The 21,204-nt window shown below is 39.8% G+C and overlaps 1 protein-coding gene across 1 annotated transcript in view; it reads left to right on the plus strand.

The window, feature by feature from the left end:
- LRRC1 (leucine rich repeat containing 1) overlaps window positions 1-17,817 on the plus strand; it is a 239,647-nt gene extending 221,830 nt beyond the window's left edge. Inside the window, exons 10-14 of the mRNA XM_040349833.1 lie at window positions 7,673-7,756; window positions 11,020-11,135; window positions 11,532-11,704; window positions 14,888-15,024; window positions 16,917-17,817. Of these exons, the coding sequence (XP_040205767.1) occupies window positions 7,673-7,756; window positions 11,020-11,135; window positions 11,532-11,704; window positions 14,888-15,024; window positions 16,917-17,075 (669 nt within the window). The 3' untranslated portion in view covers window positions 17,076-17,817. The remainder of the gene's footprint in view (window positions 1-7,672; window positions 7,757-11,019; window positions 11,136-11,531; window positions 11,705-14,887; window positions 15,025-16,916) is intronic.
- The last annotated feature ends 3,387 nt before the right edge of the window (window positions 17,818-21,204 follow it).

A 21,204-nucleotide genomic window follows, 5' to 3' on the forward strand; every position in this document is an offset into this window, starting at 1 on the left:
TCCACCCCAATATGCGAAAGGCCTAATATCCTAATCAGGACTACGATAATAATCCCTGATATAACAATTTAAGTCTAGTGCTATATGCAAGCCATTCGTAGTCAAAGAATTTTGCCAGTAAATCCACTTCCCTCATTCCATTTGACTCTCTTCAATGTGAGTGAACTCTGTTTTACTCCCCACAAATTGCAGTAATGAGGGATCCCTTTTGTGCACAATCTTAAAGTGCAAGTATACACTACAATGTTTGTATCCTTTTTGTATATTTTGCAATGCTCAGCCGGCCTCCTCTTAAGGGGTTTCTTGGTCTGCCTGCAGGGGCACTGTAATACATAAGCTACATTGGTAGTATTACTTGTAATAAAATGTCTAATCTTTTGAATAATGCAATTGAGTGCACTCAAATTTACCAAGTAAGACGCAGAATAGTTATTCTCAAATGGGAAAATTCACAAACAGTCGTGGGTTGTTATGGGAGCTTCGTTTATTTATAGGACTTTGACCAGGGGTAACAAAAGGCTTTGTAACTATACAATTCAGCCAATCGAGCCCAGGCATTCCTTCAAACAGTCTGTGTTATGCAAAACTCAACCAATGAAAACACATGTATATTAAAAAAAAACAATGACTAGGAGTGTCTGGGTTTGCCCGTGCAGCACAGTGTGCACAATTTCCCGCCCTTTTGTACAAACTGTGCTTCTACAGTTAACAAATGTACCCATGTGCAGTGAGATTGGCACCTAAGAACTCTTGAACACTGTTCCGACCAAGCTCACGCACACATTCCTGCTTCTACCATTGCTGTGAATTCTTATTCTGCATTCTTCAGAGAACAATGCATAGCCAGATTATACTAACATTCCTATGGACGCGAGGCTTTCTGCAGGGACATGCTCATGGTCCCTCTACGTGGTGATCAGGCACACATAAAGACATTCATATACATCCCTCTGCAAAAGCAGATGGGTATCAAACCGATAATGTCTTTGCAAAGCGAACATATCCCCACCAATCAAACAAGTCTGCACATAACACAGGGGCCCTCGCTGGCAGACGTAATCTTCACAAGGCGAACACCCCTCTACATCCACAGGAAGCTTTTCACTACCAATGGTCGTTCACCGGTGCCGGTTCACTCTGGTTTGCGCTTATGAGCGAGTCGCAAGTAGAACTAACACTGGGAGACACTGTGACAATACATATTAAAAGTATCCTCGAAAGTATGTCCTAGGTAGAATTCTTGCCCTTCTGCAATTGGGCATAGAAATTAAGCTGGTCTTGAGTACTATCAAGGGTCAGGTCAGGGCTTTGTCGGTATTGTTTCAGAGGCCGCTCACTGCGCATTCTTTGGTCTGGGCCTTTATATAGGGGGTAACATGGATCAATCTGCCAGTTAAATCACCCTTGTGTCCATGGGACTTGAATTTGGTTTTGTTTTTATTGAAAAAGCAGCCCTTTTTGAGCATTTACGTCATAGTCCCTTTGACAATGAAATTCGATTTTTCTGGTTGCTATATCCTTTGCTAGAAAGCTATGCGCATTGGCTGCCCTTTCTTGTAAAGAGCCATATTTAAAGTAGAGTTCAACCCATAAATATAACATTACATCAGTAGTTTTAAAAAAATGTCATTAGTCCTTTAAGAAAAAAAAAAATGTAGATGCCTTCAAAGTGTTGTTGCTAGGCAGAATAGTTAATCTTCCCTCTTCCTGCACCTAGGTGCTTAAGCTTCCTAACCTACACCGCACAGACTCCTGGGAATGTAGTGGGTGTAACTTTCCAGGAGTCTGTGCACTCCCCAGTCTCGAAGAATCATGTGACTTGGACAGTACAGGTGCTGAAACCTGATCTGAAACCTATTACACTGCTTGTGCAAGATCTTCAAGACTGAAATCCAGGAAGTCATACAGTCTGGCTTCATGATGCCCACACTTAAGATGGCCCCAGTCAATTTCTATTTTATAAAGTGTCTAAATGCTGTAACAACCTAACAAAACGGACCTTAGTTTACAGACAAACTTTACTAGAATACATTAAGCTTGTGTATTACAGGGGTATTTATATTTAAAAAGTGAAATTGTGGCCGGAACTCCGCTTTAATGATTCACAAGGACAAGTTAGTGTTGCACCCTCATCCATCCTTTCTACCTAAGGTAGTGTCAGGTTTTTATTTGAACCAAGATATTGTTCTCCTTCATTTTTTTCCAGGACCTTGTTCTGTGGAAGAAAAGTCATTACATTCCTTGGATGTAGTGAGAGCAGTTAGTCTATCTGAAGGAGACTGCTCAGATTCGAAAAACTGATGTTTTGTTCATACTGCCAGAGGGCCCCAGGAAGAGGCAGGCAGCATCGAAATCTACTATTTCTAAGTGGATTTGGCAAGTTATTATTCAGGCTTATGGTTTAAAAAGGAGGGTTCTACACTTTCAAATTAGAGCGCACTCTGCTAGTGCAGTTAGTGCTTCATGGGCAGTGCATCACCAGGCCTCCATGACTCAGATCTGCAAGGCCGCAACTTGGTCTTCAGTCCATACATTCACTAGATTCTTTCAGGTGGATGTAGGAAGGCATGAGGATATCTCCTTTGGGGGCAGTGTGCTGCAGGCTGCAGTATAGGTCCTCATGTCTTTTGGTGCCCTAGTAATTTTGGTGTCTTCCTCCCCTCAAATGAAATTGCTTTGGGACATCCCACATTATTACTATGGCTCTGTGTCCCTTGATGTACGAAAGAAAATAACAGCTTACCTATAAAATCATTTTCTTCAAGTACATCACCGGACACAGACGTCCCGCCCCTCTTCTTGTGATACTTATTGCTTTGCTACAAAAACTGAGGTACTCCTGGTATGGGAGGGGTTATATAGGGGAGGGGACTTCTGTCTTGGGTGTGCCAGTGTCCATCACCTGAAGGTGGCCTATAACCCACATAGTTATTACTAATAGTTCTGTGTTAGGACCTGGGCTTGAACCTGAGACCTCTGGTGTGTCTGGTGGTGACTCTGCTTGCTGATCCACCTGGCATGCTGGACAGCTCCTTGAACAGTTCCTTGGATAGTTCTTTGAATGATCTTGTCTTGAATCTTGTTTGCCTTGAACCTTGAACCCTTTGCTCCTCCCATGAACTTCCTGATTTAAGCCATGTCCCTGCACTTCCTGGTTGCCAGAATGTTGTGCCTTCACCAGCCAATATCTTGCTCCTGTCTCTCTTGCTGCCGACCGTATGTTTGCTACCATTCGCTATTGACATTTGGCTCGTCCCCCCGACTACGCTTCTGCTGAATCCCAACCTGCAACTATTTGTTACCGACTTATGGCTTGTTCCCCGACTACACTTCTGCTTGATCCCTACCTGTTATCTGCTTCCGGACCCCGGCTTGCTCACCTCCTGGTGGGGCTATCCTGAGGACCGCGACCTGGCACTAACACGCAGCAAAGCCCATCTCCACCATCAGTAGCTCTGGTGAATAGCGGTTAGTGCTTAGACCCCGCACCTTAAGTGAACCCGTGTCATCAGCCAGGGTGACCTGTCTGAATATCTGCTCTGCTGCTATAGCTACTGGCCTCTGAGCCTGACTCTAGACCGTGACACTGTGTCCTGTGATGTACTTGAAGAAAAGGATTTTACAGGTAAGCTGTTATAAAAAATCTTTTTTTTGTTCAGTTCTTCAGGTAATAAAAAGCAGAAGAAAAATGCATCCCTTTTTTAAATGCTATGTAGTTTTTCACACTGATCAGTTGCGCTTCTGTTGGTTTAAAAAAATTCTCTGCTGCATTTTTGGTGCATGTTCAGTTGGATAAAAAACTGCCCCAAAAACACACCTTCCCATTGAAATTAATGGACACCGCATCAGAAATGCAGAATGCCTGTGGGGAAGGTCTTTGTGATGTAAAATGGGGGGGAGTTAAAATGCAACACAAGCGCATCAAAAACACACCATGCTTTGCGGTAAATTTAATGCAACTCACCAAAGATGTGACAACACGTATGGGTTTTTCCATGCGGTTTTGCTGCAAAGCAGTGTGAAAGTGTCCTAAGAGGAGATACTGTATAATCACAATATACAAATATATAAATGGTGATACTGGCATAGGGAGAAAACTGTTCAGTCTCAGGTCGCTTATAAAGACACATGGCCACCCAATGACGTTTCCAAGAAGTGGTTTGACCTTAAACTGCATAGGGTGTTCTTTACTGTCAGAGTAGTAAGAATGTAGTACTCGCTTCCACAGTTGATGTCAGTGGGGAGAGTCAAAAATTAAAAAAAACTTGCATGGGCATCTTGGAGAACACACTATACAGGGATATGTGAAATGGTACTGACATAAACGCACACACACACTCCCACCCACATATGTTGAACTGCATGGATTAGTGTTTTTATTCAACCTTGCCTTATGTAACTATGTAACTCATTCTCCATTGAGAACTACTTTCTCTCTGTGAATAAAAGATGTGCCCACACAGTGGTTCTGATTTTAAATCTGACAATGACTGCGGGGGAGAAGAAAAGCACTCTGGACGTCTGAAATCGGGCTACAAGTTGGGTGCTTGGCAACATGTTCATTTTTACACCCTAAACACGGATGTAACATGTTGCTAAAGGTGGAGATGGCCTTAAAGTGGAACTTTATCCAAAAGGGGACATTCCACTTGTTTGCATTCCCCCTCCGCTGTCACATTTGACACTTTTTGGGGGAAACTACTGGTACAGTGTATTGACAGGTTCCCGTTCCCACTTCTAGTCAGAAGTGTGTGGAAGTTCGGCCCCCTCTCCTCCTCCTCCCCCGTTGTCTTCTAGTACACATTACAGGTCCCAGAAGACTGCGGAACCATTGACAAAGCGCAGTGTGGCAGGAAACCGGCTGTGAAGTCACTAAGCTCCACTGCTAATTTCCCTTACCGAAGTTACTGGCACCCAAAGCCAATTAAAGTATTGGCTCGAGTGAGACATTGCTGGATCCCTGGAAAGGTAAATGCCCTTATATTAAGTCAGCAGCTACAGTGTTTTTAGCTTCTGACTTACATTTTTTTTGAGGGTGTAACAAGGCTTTAAGGCTCAACAAGGTCCATGCTACCTCGTGGACTTTAGTTTCCTTCTCTTTTTTTTTTGAGTGCCAGGAGCATAACTATCACTAAGCTTCTGGCGCTCTGCTGCTGGACCTCTGGCCTCAGCTCATGAGGCTGCTGTGCCTTCCCCTCTTCATGCCCAATCACAGAATGCTTTGTATTAAGTGAACTCATTCACAGAATACAAAGGCTTTTTATGAATAAACGGCAGAGGGAAGGGGGGCAGGCAGAGGTGCTGTGTGAGCCCTGTAAAATTCTCAGATGTCAATTAAAGAAATAATTCCTTGAGATAGCATACACCTCTAAACATAACTCCTAGTATGCCAGCACATTTTACAAATTGGTTGGATTCCTGGAGTTTAAATTCTAATATTGTGATAAACTGAATACAAATTATACTTTGTGCACTAAACTAAGGAAACTTTTTTTTTTCTTTTACTGTAGTTTTTCAAAATACTTGGAGAAAGAATGCAATCAAAATGCTGCTTGTTTGTATCTTTACCCACAAAAAAAAAATCATAATTTCTGTGAGTCACTGCTCATCTATATATAACGGTCAATGCCCATGGCAACAATGACAAGTGTTCTCTCTTGGGTGGTGTCCTTTCTACCCTGCTGCTGCTGTCATCCTGACAATAGAGCAGAGAGCAGGGGGACACGGCATGTCTGGGCGAAAAGTGAGAGATGCCAAACTTTTCACGTTGGACAGCTGGTACTTCGTTTCTCAGATGCAGGACCGTCCTAGCAACCAAGTACCCTCTTGTTAACATACCTGCTGTGCAAGATAGGACTATAAGGGGGAGTGCGATGTGATCAGAAGAAGGGGGTTGATTTGAAAGGGAAAATGTGATGTAAGGGGGTGCTCATTGCTGCAAAGGAGTAATGTAATTTAAAGGGTGGGGGGGGGGGGCTGTGATGTGAAGAGAGAACTGAGGATACTGATGTGAAGGGGGTCTGTGTTGTAAAGGGGATGGGGACTGAATGTGAAGTGGAGGGACTGAGGACAATCATGTGAAGGGGACTCTGATGCAAAGGCAAGAGGGAGGCTGTGATGTAAAGGATCTGAATCGTTCATAGTTCAGTACCTCTGACACAGACATCTTTTTTTTTTTTTTATTGTTTTCTGTATCCATGTTCCAAATTTTACTTCACTTCACTTCATTTCTTACGATGTACTGTTCCTTTGTATTATGTGGTCAGTTTGTCATGTCAAAATGTTCTACTTTTTATTGGTATAAGCAGAATGGTTTGGATAGCAGTAGGGGCGAGTGTGGCATTTAAATAACTCTTTTTTTATGGGTATGCTAAATATGTATTTTGCAGAGTATTAAAAAATATGCACTGGGATTTGCTTTTTTGGCTTCCCTCACTTAGTAATATGTTGCATGCTTGTGTCACACGACTGATTTACATGAAGGTGACATTTAGATGTAAAAGAGGTATATTTCCTTGGAAAAGATCTTGTTGTTAATAAAGAACAATGATTACAGCACCACATCCCTTGATTTGAAAGTGCGGTTGCAGTTTAATGGGACTTTTTTAAGGTGCAATGCAAAAATAATCCAGTAGATGTCATTAAAAAATGTCTATTTATTTTAGCGAAAGATGGTATCGGATCCTCCATAAAAACATATACAGTATGACTTGTATGGTACAGTCCTTATGTTTGCAGTGGCATTTATGTAGATCCCGACATGTTTCGCACTGAAACTGGGCTTCCTCAGGGGATATGATCCACTGTACTGTAAGTGTCACCTCACATAACCTATCACAACAATTAACATTTTTACATTAGCGTAAACAATACGTATGTGTGCGCTAGTTCTGATGGTTTCCCATGCTTACCCTGAAGTTCAAAAGATATCTTATAGGTCTGCAGTCCTGGTGCTGCACTAGTATGTTGGTGGTGAGCCATCATGGTTTTTTTTTTATTGATTTTTTATTATACCAGCATTATGGACTGCTGTGCTGAAGAAAGTGTTTTTTCTTTTCTTTTTGTGAATACACTAAAGACTGTTTAATTTTACAAGCAGCTGTCTGGTGATTCCTGGCTCCCATATTACAAATGGCATTAATTCATTTCTTCAGCTCTGTGGTTTTTTGCAGACATTTGCTTATATTACAGAATGCTGCATCCAAAGTTATTGACTATATTAGGTTATTACTTTAAACTGGCAAACCGTACAACAAAGTGCATTGTTTTCTCCTCTCCCTGTTGTAAAAAGACATTTCATTTTGCTGCCAAATGAAACCTTCATTTGTCCTGCAAATGTAATTTGCATAAAATAGAAACTCTAGTACATAACATGGATTTATTGCTATTTTTCTAAAGTGTTTCATCTGAATTTCTGCGTATTTGTTTTTTGTTTAAATATAGAAGATGCTATAATCGGCTTGCATGAAAAGATTTAGAGCATTTGTGGTATAGTTCCTAAAGTTCAAACTTGCATTGTTGTATTCTTTCTTTGTTTGTTTTCTTTTTATCTAATGAAAATATGAAATATGTTGTTAATTGCTGATATTTCCTAATCTGTCTCTTGTTCAGGTTAGCATTTTTCTGCAGACCAGAACACATAATTTATTCAAACACTGTTTTTATAACACAGATTCTGCCAAGAAGCATTGGGAAATTAAAGAAGCTAAACAATTTGAATGTTGATAGGAATAAACTAATGTCTTTGCCAAAAGAGGTAAGTACAATAATAATGCAGAATTTTTGATTTAAAAAAATGTAATCCAAGTATGCAAAAGCAATACTGTAAAAGGCCTGGGGACCATACCCGCCTTGGAGTAAATTTTTTGGCATGCATAAAGGACTAATCTCCTTTATCCGATTCTGAGGCCAGTTAGTAATGTCTGTCCTGTATAGCGTTGAGGCCCATTTTAAATATGAATTTATTTCAACAAAGAAAGTTAAGAGTTGGCAACAACTCATGATGGAATTGAATTTCCAGTATTCACAAGGTCCTGACGAGGTAATGAGTCTTGCTGTGGTGCATGTGGGACCACACACTGCACTACACCCCCCTCTTTTTGACCCTTGTTACCATTTTGGTATGTGATAAAATGGAAATGGTGAAGACACTAAGGTCTGTTCCATCATATCCTGATCCCTCAATAACAGATTATTTTACAAGTATTCTATACATTATATTAATGAATAGACTAAATATGTGCTCACTAAAAATACAATATACTTTACCTTTTACGACTACAGTTGGCGTGTGGTGCAAGAACTCTTGCAATAAAATAGAAGGATCAGCCACATTGCCCCATATTCACAAGGATTCAAACAGGGCTAGAAACAGAAAAGCAGTGTATTGGTTATTTTCTGACACATAATATGCATTTGCATGTACTAAAATATTTGCTACTGCTCACAGATATTCCAGCATTTTTCCTAAAATCATTTTTTGGTTGATCACTCACCACTTTTTTTTTTTTTTGTTTAATGGAGAAAAGGGTAATATTAACTTAACTGCATGTGTATAATGTTGGAAAATCTGTGGTTGGTCCCAGCAGGGTGCATTCCAGGGCAAGACGACCATGTTGCTCATATTCTATTGTTTTTAAAGATGGTTCTGCTTGTATTTGGGCCATTTGGCTCTTGTGTGCAGCTTAACAAAGCAGAGAGCAATTTAAAGAAAACCTATTATAAAATATTTCACAATCGTAAAATTTGTAATTTTATTATGTCTTAATCTTCAACATTTTTGATTGCAATCTGTTAAATTAGGGTAAAACTGTATTGGTTTCTTTTATTGAAAGTGTGCCATCTGGAAGTAGAGCAGCAACAATGCCATGTCTGCTTTATTTAGTCAAAAAATGTGACTATATTGCATTTCAAAGAAAAGTGTAGTGTATTATTTGCAAGATGGACAATTAAATTAATGACAAAAACTGAGATTTAAAGTTTTTAATCCTTTATTCAAAAGTCTTCCTGTAAAAATCAGTCAATACAATCAGTTGTGTCCATTGCAAGATATTTCTTCCTATAATGACTTTGACTCTCACACAATTTGCACCACTGCCTTTAAAAATATTGTGATGGTCTAGCTATGATTTTAACTTACTATAGACTTGAATGGGACATACCCATACTGCAGGACTATTGTCCTTTTTCAAGTCTATAGAACTGTGTGCATGTGAGGGGTTGCAAGGTGATGTTGCTGATTGTATTGAGGGGGCAAGGGAGAGAGACTAAGGCTCCATTCACACCTAGGCAGACAAATTTGCGGCGTTTTGTCGCCGCAAATCGCGGTACAAATAGCGGCGTTTTGTACCGCGATTTGCGGCGACAAAACGCCGGTATTGTCCGCCTAGATGTGCCCCAGATTGACCCCCTCTATGGAGATGGTTCCCATCTCCTAGCCGAACGCCGAAAGCCGCCTGAAAAAAAGGTCCGGGACCTTTTTTCAGGCGTCCGGCGTGGAGATGTGAACCATCTCCATAGAGGGACATGTGTTTTCATCCCTCTGGCGGCAGCGGCGTAGCACTACAGGCGTTAAAGCGCCTAGATGTGAATGGGGGCTAAGGGGATTATTAAATACTGTAAACATGAACCTGATTTTAAACTTTAACTACTTTCACAAAGTGCTTGTAAAGGCTTTTTTTCCACCCTTAAAATAATAAAACCTGTTATACCTACCTGCAAATGGTATTGCACAGAGCCGTCTCTTTTGGGGTCCCTTTTCGGCGCTGTCCACTTCGCCTCTTCTCTTTTTTGCAAGTTCCCCCATAGCAAGTTGGCTGCTATGGGAACACGCCTATAGGCTTGCTGCCAGGCTGTGTGCATCCATACACAGCACAGCCCCACCCCTTCTCCCTCCTTACAGCAAATGCATTATGTAACCTGTTGCTAGAACCCCCCTCCACCCACACAGCTGCACCAGTCATTCAGTGTGGTCTGTAAATTAATTACCTACCAGTCCCACCTTCCACCACAGCAGACAGCTTGTAGTTCTCTTTGTAGTCAATTCACACTTCATGCAACTCTGAAACTTGACAGCTAGTAGAGAGGTACAGGCAGAGAGCTTTAGGAAGCATCTGCAGGAACCCAACATTGTACCTGTGATTCACCGATCAAGAGTCCAATGTTCTGCTGGTTCCTGAGAAAAAAATATATATATTTTATTTTTTTTACTCGCAAAAATATGTGCTGGATGCAGCATCGATCCAACGATTCATCTGTCTCCTGCCGGCTCTAGGACTGAGAACCGAGCGATCAAACTCTGCCAATCCTTAGGTTTTCAGAGCTTCCTGAGCAGAGACCCCCCCCCCCCCAGCACTGGGCTGTAAAGGGGGCGGGAGCAGCTGGATTGTCTCTGTGATGTCAGTGTTTGCTGAAAACGAGTCAAAGGAGTGCAGAGCAAACTGTGCTTCTGTAATCCATTAAAGTACAGCCAAATGGGCTTTGGCTGTACTTCTTTTTAAGTAGCTTAGATAAACTCAAATAGATAATTTTTTTTGGTACTACAGTAAGGCAGTGTACTTGTTTTTAAAGTTGTTCTAAAGCCAACATGGCTTTAGAACAACAGGAGAGAAGAGATACAGCTCTGTGCACGACTGCATCTCCTCTTCTCACCTCTGCTCCTCTTCACACATGGACTTGGGCAGCAGCAGGAGCCATTGGCTTCTGCTACTGTCAATTAAATGCAGTGAGGAGATAGCAGATGGCAGGGTAAAGTCCCGCTGTGTGTGTCTATGGAGGGTGGCTTCAGAGACCCACACAGCTCAGGAGCAAGCACACACTGTGTGCCCACATAAGCCGCTTGCTGTGGGGGCACATGAAAAAGAGGAAAAGCCTAGATCGCCAGCAGGGGACCCCAGAAGAGGAAGTTTAGAGCTACTCTGTGTGCAATACTATTGCACAGAACGAGTGAGTATAACATATTTAGTTTAATTTTTTTTACATTTTTAGTAACACTTGAATGTTTTGTTGTAATTGTTACAGATTGGCGGATGTTGTAGTCTTAATGTATTTTGCTTGCGTGAAAACCGTCTGACACGTATTCCTCCAGAAATTGCACAAGCTACTGAACTCCATGTCTTTGATGTTGCTGGGAACAGGTAACAATATGCTTCTTAGATTTCTTGCAGTGATTTTTTATGGGTAATTCTGCAAAGCCAAGATAATTTTAAAGTGAATGACTCGTGTTAGTCATGTAGGTACTCTACCTATTGCAGTGCTTTCAACATCCATGTTACTTTTATGACTTCTGGTTTTGATTTATAGAGATCCACACTGTCAAGTGTTTGTTTTTTTAGAAATTTTAGAAGCATAGTAGTTGTTTTTTTTAGATTTTATGCAAGTGTTACTTATTTGAATTTTAGTTTATCTTTTAACTCATGTGGTTGCAAACTATTTTATTAGCTGTAGCAAAGAAGCTGGTAAAGCAATACATATATACTGATGATTCTCCAAGCAATTTTAATTTATAACATTTTTTATTTTGGTTTGTATAGATTATCCCATTTACCTCTGTCATTGACCTCGCTCAAATTGAAGGCATTATGGTTATCGGATAACCAGTCCCAGCCTCTGCTGACTTTTCAGACAGATGTTGATCCCGAGACTGGGGAAAAGGTTTTGACGTGTGTACTACTACCACAGATGCCTTCTGAAACTAGTGGCCAAGGTAAGTATTTCTACTGCTTTTGTGCAATATAAATCCATTTTTCTGACAAAGTCCAGTGGTTGCTCTGCATATAAAACAACATTTGATAAAAAATTTGTATCGCTTGCGTAAAAGCATGGATGGAGTCACCAAACACTTATAAAAAAATTCACTATCATTAGTGGTCATTGCCACTTTAACCACTTCAATACCAGCATGCTGATATCCTCTTCCTTTCCAGGCTGGTTTTAAGTTTTCAGTGCGGTAGTAATTTGGCTGACAATTATTCAGTCATTTAACACTGTACCCAAATTACAGTGGAACCTCAGTTCACGAGTAACGTGAATAACGAGCATTTTAAAAAGACTAGCAATTTTATTTTTTTTATTTTTAATTCTGACTCGGTTTACGAGGGTTGTCTCGCGAAACAAGCAGAATTCAAGCTAATGGGGTGTGCAGTACCGCATTTGGCCTGAGGTGCGGGGGCGCCGGAGCCGTTTGTAAATACTCCGTTCCTGGGTGTTTCCGAGGGTTTCTGGGGTCAGCCGTGCTGTCCTTGGGCCTTTCTGATTGTTTCCGAGGCTCTCCGGTGACCCCCCCCCCCCCCACTTCTGGCCACATGCGGTTTTGCATGCCATTGAAGTCCATGCGGAATGAATTATTTTTGGTTCCATTGGCTTCTATGGGGAAACTCACATTGATATGCGAGTGCTTTGGATTACGAGAATTCTCCTGGATTATGCTCATAATCCAAGGTTCCACTGTAATGTTGTTCAGGTATTCCTCACGACCAGGTTCCCTTCCAACAATCAGGTCGTTAAACGAGGAGCCACAAGTAATCAATATTTTAAGCATACTTCTGCAACTACTGTACTGTATTGTGAAAAAAGTCCACACACAAAACCCCAGCTTAATATCATTGTTCTATCCACTTGAGAACTGGGAGGATTCCCCCCCCCCCCCTTGCCCCAGGCTAGTTTTTGCGATACAGCACTGTGTCGCTTTAAGGCCTCATGCACACTGGACATTAAAATAACTTTATAAAACTGCCAGTAGCTTTGCAGTGAGTTGAACGTTTATTTTTGCAATAGCGTTTTTAGTGTTTGTTAGCGTTTCTCGCGTTTGTAGCGGTTTTCCGCGTTTAGCGTTTTTTACTGATAATTTTTCTTAAAAAAAATAAAAATAATGTTAAACGCTGGTGAACAATGTTTTTGAGTGTTTATCGACATTTATCAGCGTTGGACCGTTTTTACAGCTGAAAAACTTCTCAGAAAACCCACTAGTTCTTCTTCTTTTTTTTTTTTTTGTTTTTTTTTGTTTTTTTTTACTGCTCAAAAACGCTACTGCCCAAAACTGCTGGTTACAACATAAGATAACATGGACATGGAGATAACATGATGGAGCGTTTAATGACTGTAGAAAAAACCGTCTACAGCCAAAAACAGCTGCTGTAAAAACGTCAAATGTCCAGTGTGCATGAGGCCTTACTGACACTTGCGTGGTCGTACGATGCTGTACCCAAATATATTTTTATCCCACATTAGAGCTTTCTTTTGGTGTTATTTGATCACCTCTGCGATAATTTTTTTGTGCTATAAACAAGAAAAGGTCATATTTTTGGTTAAAAAATTGCAGTAAGCGTATATTGATTGGTTTGCACTACAAAATAGGGAATAGATTTATGGTGATTTTTAGCGGGACTGCGACATTGCAGCGGACTGATCGGACACTTTTGACATTTTTTTGAGGGCTATTAACATTTATGCAGTGATCAGAGCTAAAATAGCCCCTGATTACTGTATAAATGTCACTGGTAGGGAAGGGATTAACTGTTACCTAGGGAGGATGGGACTGCCTGGAGGAGGAGACAGATCGCTGTTCCTAAACTCTTCTCCTGACAGAATGGATATCTGTCTATTTACTTTGACAGGTCTCTGTTTTTGTTTGTCAAGAGCGATCACAGGTGGCCGGCTTGCATCGAACCCACCGGCCACGTGTATCGGTTGCGGTGCCACGGGCGCATGTGCCCCCTACAGTTTATTTAAGCGGCCGACGTACAGTTGTGGCGTTTTGCCATGGGGAGCCAACCTGCCGCAGTATAACCGTGACGGCTTGTCGTTAATTTGCATAAGTACAGAACACAATTGAAAATACTGTACAATACAATGATGTATAGTGGGTCGTTCAGGTGGTGACAGCTGGTTGTAAGTCCAAATGGTCGTTAAACGAGGAGTATCTGTATCGTTTTTTTTTAGACAGAGCTTTCATTTAGTGTTATTTTATTAAAGTGGAGGTCCCTGCCCCTGCCACCATCTTCTCTCCCCAGAAGTGGGTGCAAATTCCTGTATTATACAGGTATCTGCACCCCCTCCCCCCTGAAATGTGCCACATGTGACACCAGAGGGGGGGAGGGTTCCGAAAAGCGAAGTTCCATTTTTGGGTGGAACTCCGCTTTAAGCACTGTTTTATTTTCAACAACACTTTGTTGAAGCACCTTTTGGATACCAAAGATATTTAGTTAGAGGCATGGTGAGTATTTTAAAGATAACATTTTTTGTCCCAAATTTTGAAAAACAAAGAAAGTAATTATTTTTTTCCACAGAAAGTTTTATAAGAACAACAATTCTACTACTCCTTCTGAATATAGAGGGATCTCATGTGTGAGAATTTTTGCAGCCTAACCACATAGGGGGGCCCCAAATGTCTAAGATTTCGTTTTTCCAGAAGTTTTATTTTTTTTTTTATTTTGGAAAGCATTTGTTAATCCAACAATGGAATGTGATCAGCAACACTTGAAATACGAGCACTGACTGTACCTTCTTAGATCACATGTACCATGCTGTGCAGTGGAAGATGTAAACCTAATACATTGAGATATGGTAGCAACAGAAGTATTTCTTTATGTAGAAAAACTGTATAGGTGCAACATTTTGTTTTCACCTTGGTACCTGTTAAGATGAACTTCACCGGGTAAACTGGATGAACTGGTGGAAGCTTTTTGTTTTTTATTTATATAGTGACACCTTTGAAATGAACTGGTGGAGCCTATATATGTATACACATCTGTGAATTGGTGACACATTTTAATTTATTTATGAACAGTTTCTAATTATTGGTGAGATTTAGTTTTAAAGTGAGTGGAATCATTTGTATATTGTAGCACCAGCATCAATGAAGTAGACTAATATATTTTTTTTCCCACAGACTATTTACCACGGTGTGGGGCTATTGAAAGTTTAGTGAATGATATGTCTGATGAAACCTGGAATGAACGAGCAATGAATAGAATAAGTGCCATACGATTTTTAGATGATGAGAAAGAAGAGGAGGAAGATGAGACGGTGACTTTTTTTTTTCCATTATTATTACTTTGGGCTTCTCAATAAAATGTGTTGTGTGTTTTTTAAGTAAAAATACTCTTGCAATTATGTACAACCCCCTTAGCCTGTTTGATTACCTGGAAGGACTGCAAAATGCAGTAATTGCATTTCATGAATACCCAAATGTATATGTTGAAAAAATACCCTTTTATTATACAAAAATTGCAGAAAAATTAACCAGCATCTTTGTGTAACATGGGAACTAAAGTTGCAGCACACCACTGCAGAGTACCCTTATATTCAAACACTCACTTCCTAAAGTGTACGTTGGATTACATTTTATAGCTCAGACAATCGATTTGGCTGGAAGCAGACGACTTTCAGTCTGTGTATACAGCTGTCTGTTCAACAGAAGCCAGTCCAATGACTGGAAAGGCAGCATTCAATAGCTGGGATTCAGGGATTTCTTTTTTTTTTTATTCACATTCGCAATGGATGCTTCTGTAAAATAAAGAACCTTTTTAATTATGGCAAATATATACCACACCAATAGTAAATGGATCTACATTATGTCCACAATCACTTTCTCTTAATTTTGATGGTTACATTTACAGAAGCCTGTAGACTGTTTTTTTTTTTTTTTTTTTTTTTTTACACTGAAGAGACTTTAAATAACAATTTTTTTCCTTTGTGTACAATTAAAAAAAGACATTCGGGAATAGGAACTGCCCTGGCCACTACTACTGGCCAAATGAGCATTGTGCAATTTTTCTGTGGCATCTGATGATAAGCTTCACTACATGTCCCAAGGGTAAAAGACTACAGTTGAGGTCTGGACTTTTTAACTTGTTACTCCACTTTAGCACCACTTCACGGTCAGATACTGGGCTGAAAATAAACCACTATCCCATTGCAGGGAATGTATATGAAAATGTTTTTTTTTTTTTTTTCCTGTTACAATTCCTACCCTGAATAAGTCATGGATCTTGTGATGTGTGGCACCTTACATTGACCCCACCCCCTCCTTCTGCACTCAATTTTGTTATATTTTACCATGGTCTCCACAATTTTATCATTTATTTTCTCCTCAATATATATTAAGTTGGATAAAGATTAGGTGACTGAAACGGCAATATATTTATTTTACCTATTAAGGCTCTGGCTGGACTATAAGCCAGCAGGGTCAGCCATATGTTTACAAAGATCTGAACATAACTGGAACGTGCTGAGAAAAATGAAGTTCAATGCTTCCGAGCATGCGTCGACTTGATTCTGGGCATGCGTGGATTTTTGACCGATGGATTTCCACACAGACGATCGTTTTTTTCTATCGTTTTTTTCTATCGTTTTTTTATCCATAGGAACATTTTAAAACATGTTCTATTTTTTTTTCCCTGATGGAAAACAAACCGATGGGGCCCACACACACACGATCGGTTTGTCTGATGAAAATGGTCCATCGGTCCGTTTTCTTCAGACTAACAGATCGTGTGTACAGGGCTTTAGAAGTTCTTGTTTCTGCATTCAGATATTCCAGCAGTTTATGGACAGGATACATGGCCAGATCCTTTTTTTGGGGTGATGTCGACTGGCCTTGTCACAAATCTGGTTCATGGTATATCTGGTAACTGACCTGGCCACAACTACAGGCCAAACAAATCACTGTGCAAGTTTTCATTGACAGTCTGCTAGTGGTATGTTTCGGTATGTGGCCCTAGGTGCAAATCTACAGTTTGGCATTCTGAGCTTGTTAACCAATGTCTTTGCTGCAATATGTACGACAGTTAATTGCAGTATATGTTGGTATGTAGTTTTTCTTGAGGAAGCAAGTTTCATTCATCATCTTTGTTAATGTATTGCAAACAAAATGATTACGTGACTTTTAACTTTTTTTTTTATTTTTTTTTTTTCAGGCTACACTGCTAAGACGGGCTACGCCCCACCCTGGGGAATTAAAGTCAATGAAAAAGACTGTGGAGAATTTGCGTACCACTTTGAATGCTGCTAAGGGACTGGACTCTAACAAAAATGAGGTCAATAACTCCATTGACAGATTGACCACGTCTGTGTAGAGCTCCACCTTCACCTTACCTCCTGTGTCTTCCCTGACTGTTGAAATGTCTCCCTGCTTCCAGGATCATTTCTAGCCTCTTGTTTTTTCCAGAACATTATTCATAATCCCTTTTTAATACTTCTGTTGAGATGCTGCAGTCTGCACAAGAAGTGCCTTATTTCCACCAGATTCTCGCATCTGCAACCTCTTAAATTACAGTTGATTTTTTTATATTTTGCCAATCATGTTTTTAATGGCTGTCAACAACACTACTTTTATCAATTATTTTAATTTTTATTGATGTGCAAATATACCTTCATTTTTTTTAACTGCAGATATTAGGACATTTTTGGACCTAGCGGGATAGTTTTATTTGAAATTATTTTTTTTAATTTTTGTTTTTTGGCAGCTTAACAGATGTACATTTTTTTACAATTACATTGTATAGTAGGTTGCAAAAATATTTTGATTGTTAATAGAAAATCAAAAGCGGTACATATATTAATTGTAAAATATAAAGGAAATGTTTTTTGTTTTTGTGTTTTAAATCCATAATGTATCATTATGATGTGCCACTGAAGTTGTGCCTTAGAGTGGTGGTGGGTTTTCTAGACCAAATGTTTCTCTTTTATATTCTCCCTCTTTTGATACCTATGACATTGAGGGCTTTATTTAAAAAATGGTACACAGGATAATGGGCATTAGCCTATTGGAATCATCTTGACTTTACATGATTAAAGATTTGTACACTTAAGTGCCAACATGTGGTGTTCAGCTTATGTTCTTGTAGCAGGCAATGCATTTTCCATTGCAGGAAAATGCAGTAATCTGTATAGCTGTGGGAACCTTGCTAAATTTTAGTTTTATTCACCAGTGTACTAAAATTAACAAGAATTTCAGTGTTTGCCCATGATACCAATGCAGTCTCCATTCACTTCAATATTTCCCTTGAATGTCCCCCCCCCCCCCCCCCAACAGGGAATATCCTGTTTAGGGGTAACATTCATTCATTTAATTACAACAACAAAATCTGCACATGTTTAACACATGCATCTGCTTACTTCTCCCAACACAAAATAGGACTTTCATAATTGTCTGGCCTTGTCTTGGACCAAGGACAACAAGGCACATCTGAGGTCTATAAATATTCATGTTCTCTCACACTCTTTACTGGGGTATGTTACTAAAGGAATCTATCGCTTCAGAGGTATTACGCAACAAAAGGACTGATGCAAATGTTCTTTATCAAAGTAAACTCAATGGTGTCTATATTAATTTTTCAGCTGTATGTGTATCACTACACATAGTTTTAGACGGGCCTATTAAAATATGAACAATCATGAACAAGTCCCATTCATGCTGTGTATTGCCTTAAGACAGCCCATTCATATTTCATTAGCAAGCAGTGCACCTTAAAAATTGATATTACGTTATTTTCTAATCTGACACACCAAGCACAGATGGTTTACATCTGTGCATTGTGGTGCACTACAATGCCACTGAATTGTGCTGTGATGCATAGGTGCTTCTTTCGGGTACCATTCAAAATATGCAATGCACAGAACTGTGTGCAACACCTTGCTACAATGCATAGTTTACTCTGTGTTACCACAATGCCATAGTGTGTTTGAGTCTTGGTCAATTGGCTTTGCTTAGCAGCCCTGTTTGCGGAGGGGGCTATATTGTGGACCTCAGTCTTGTTTCCTAGCAGGTACAGTAAATACACTACCTCATGGAGCCTTTATAACTGCTCTACAATAATTATTGGTACAGAAATCTGTATCCTATACACATCCAAAAATAACTATGTTCTTTATGAAAGAAAACTCAAAGAAATGTGTTCTAGTGGTTTTGAATAATTAGACAGACTCCTGTTGGATGTATATAAAATTAGTCTTCAAGCATTAATTATGAAATATTTCTACATCTGCTATAATAATCATGCAAAACTTTATTTACTCTTGGTTCTTTTTTTTTTTATTTTTTTTTAACTCTACAAGATATGTTTCGGTACTGGGTCTGCTATCTGCCATTTCTCATTGACTTGTGATTCTATCCCCCATCTTTGCCTTAACTATGTTGTCCCCCTTCTGGCATTCATACTCTATTGAAAAATCAGTTTGTTGCACACCTTTTAGCCTTTATTGCATTTTGATGCTTAAGGTAATGAGCCTTTTTAGTTGTAAATATAGTGGTGTATTAACTGACTAGTTGTAAACTTAATTTGTATTGATGTGCTTGTAACTGGAGTTTCTAGATTGGTGTGTTACATTTATTTTAAATGTCTTATCAAATTTACCAGGTTTAATTTTCACAACCTATAGCAATTTGTTTAGAGCCTTTAATAGAAGGATTTACTTTGTTTAATGTTTATAAGGAAAGTTGTCATTAAAGATATTAGGGGAAATGCAGACTCTCCTTAAAGCGGGGGTTCACCCTATTAATAAAAAAAAAAAAAAAAAAATGTTTTCCTCTAGCATAAAATGAGGCATAGTAGCGCGAGCTACAGTATGCCTGTCTTTATTTTTTTAGCCCCGTACTCACTGTGCAATCGTAGAGAGAAGATTCTGACTCCCCGCGGGGAATGGGCGTTCCTATGGAGAGGGAAGGTGATTGACGGCTGGCACGTCACGCTTCTCCGGAAATAGCCGAAATAGGACTTGGCGCTTCACGGCGCCTGCGCATAGTCTGTGCGCAGGCGCCGTGAAGAGCCGAGACCTACTCCGGCTATCTTCGGGGAGCGTGACGTGCCAAAGCCGGCCGTCAATCATGCTGCCTCTGGATAGGAACGCCCATTCCCCGCGGGGAGTCGGAAAATCGTCTCGCTAGGATTGCAGAGTGAGTACCGGGCTAAAAAAATAAATACAGGCATACTGTAGCTCGCGCTACTATGCCTAATTTAATGATAGAAAGTTGTTAAGGGTGAACCACCGCTTTAACTGTTACTTGTAAGTTAAAAATCTTGCAGTGCATCCAGAAAGTATTCACAGCGCTTCACTTTTTCCAAATTTTTGTTATGTTACAGCCTTATTCCTAAATAAAATAAATTCATTATTTTCCTCAAAATTCTACAAACAATACCCCATAATGACCACGTTTGCAAAGATTACTAAATCTTTGCAAATTTAATAACCTGCCGAACGGTATTCTTGAGTCTGGCTCGGGGTGAATTTTCACTACCAAAAGCGGTAACCCTGAGCCAGACATCGCAGCATCCAGGCATAGTTACTTACCTTGTCCCCTGGATTCTGCAATGTCTCCCCGCTGTGTATGCAAGCTGTCTCCTCACTCGATTCACAGTGCCGAGCTCTGTTCCTGAGCGTTGCGACGCACAGGGACGGAGTTCGGCGCCAAATTCAAAAAGTGAAAAACACAGTATAGATATAGTACTGTATCAAATAATTACACATCCCCTTTGTCCCTAGTGGTCTGCCCAGTGTCCTGCATGCAGTTTTATAAATATAAAAACTTTTTTCTGCCTGGAAACTGGAGATTGTCCATAGCAACCAAAAAGTGTCCGTTTACGTCAAAAGTGGTTTTAGACCAGCTAGAAAACGGCGATAATAAATTAGAATCGCTTGCAGAATTGAGAGATGGTAATTTGTGGGGATGTTTCTCATTAAACATAAAGTAATGACAGCGACAATTCTGCAACTAAGCAAATTTCAGTGTTTTTGATTATAATAAAAATGATTCAATAATGTAATTACATTATTTTCTTATAATAATTTATATTTATTTATATTACCATTTATGATTTTGTGTTTCAAACTTCATCATACCCAAGATGTCTACTAGACTCTTGTTTGGACAGATTTAAGTAAGTTATTCCTAAGAATTACAGGCCTACAATATAAAACGCCAAATTTCCATACAAAATAATGGTACCGCTTTCAGCATCAAAAATCTGACATAATCATATCGCCAGGGAGGTTAAAAATAATCACATGTACAGCCTTTGTTCAATACTTTGAAGCACCAATTACAGCCTCACGTCTTTTTGAGTATGATGCTACAAGCTTGGTGCACCTATTTTTGGGCAGTTTCTTCCATTCTTCTTTGCATGATCTCTCAAGCGCCATCACATTGGATGGGGCGTGTTGGTGCACAGCCATTTTCATATCTCACAAAAGATCTTCCGTCTGGTT

Source organism: Rana temporaria, chromosome 4, assembly GCF_905171775.1.
Source record: "Rana temporaria chromosome 4, aRanTem1.1, whole genome shotgun sequence".
In the NCBI taxonomy this organism is placed as follows: domain Eukaryota; kingdom Metazoa; phylum Chordata; class Amphibia; order Anura; family Ranidae; genus Rana; species Rana temporaria.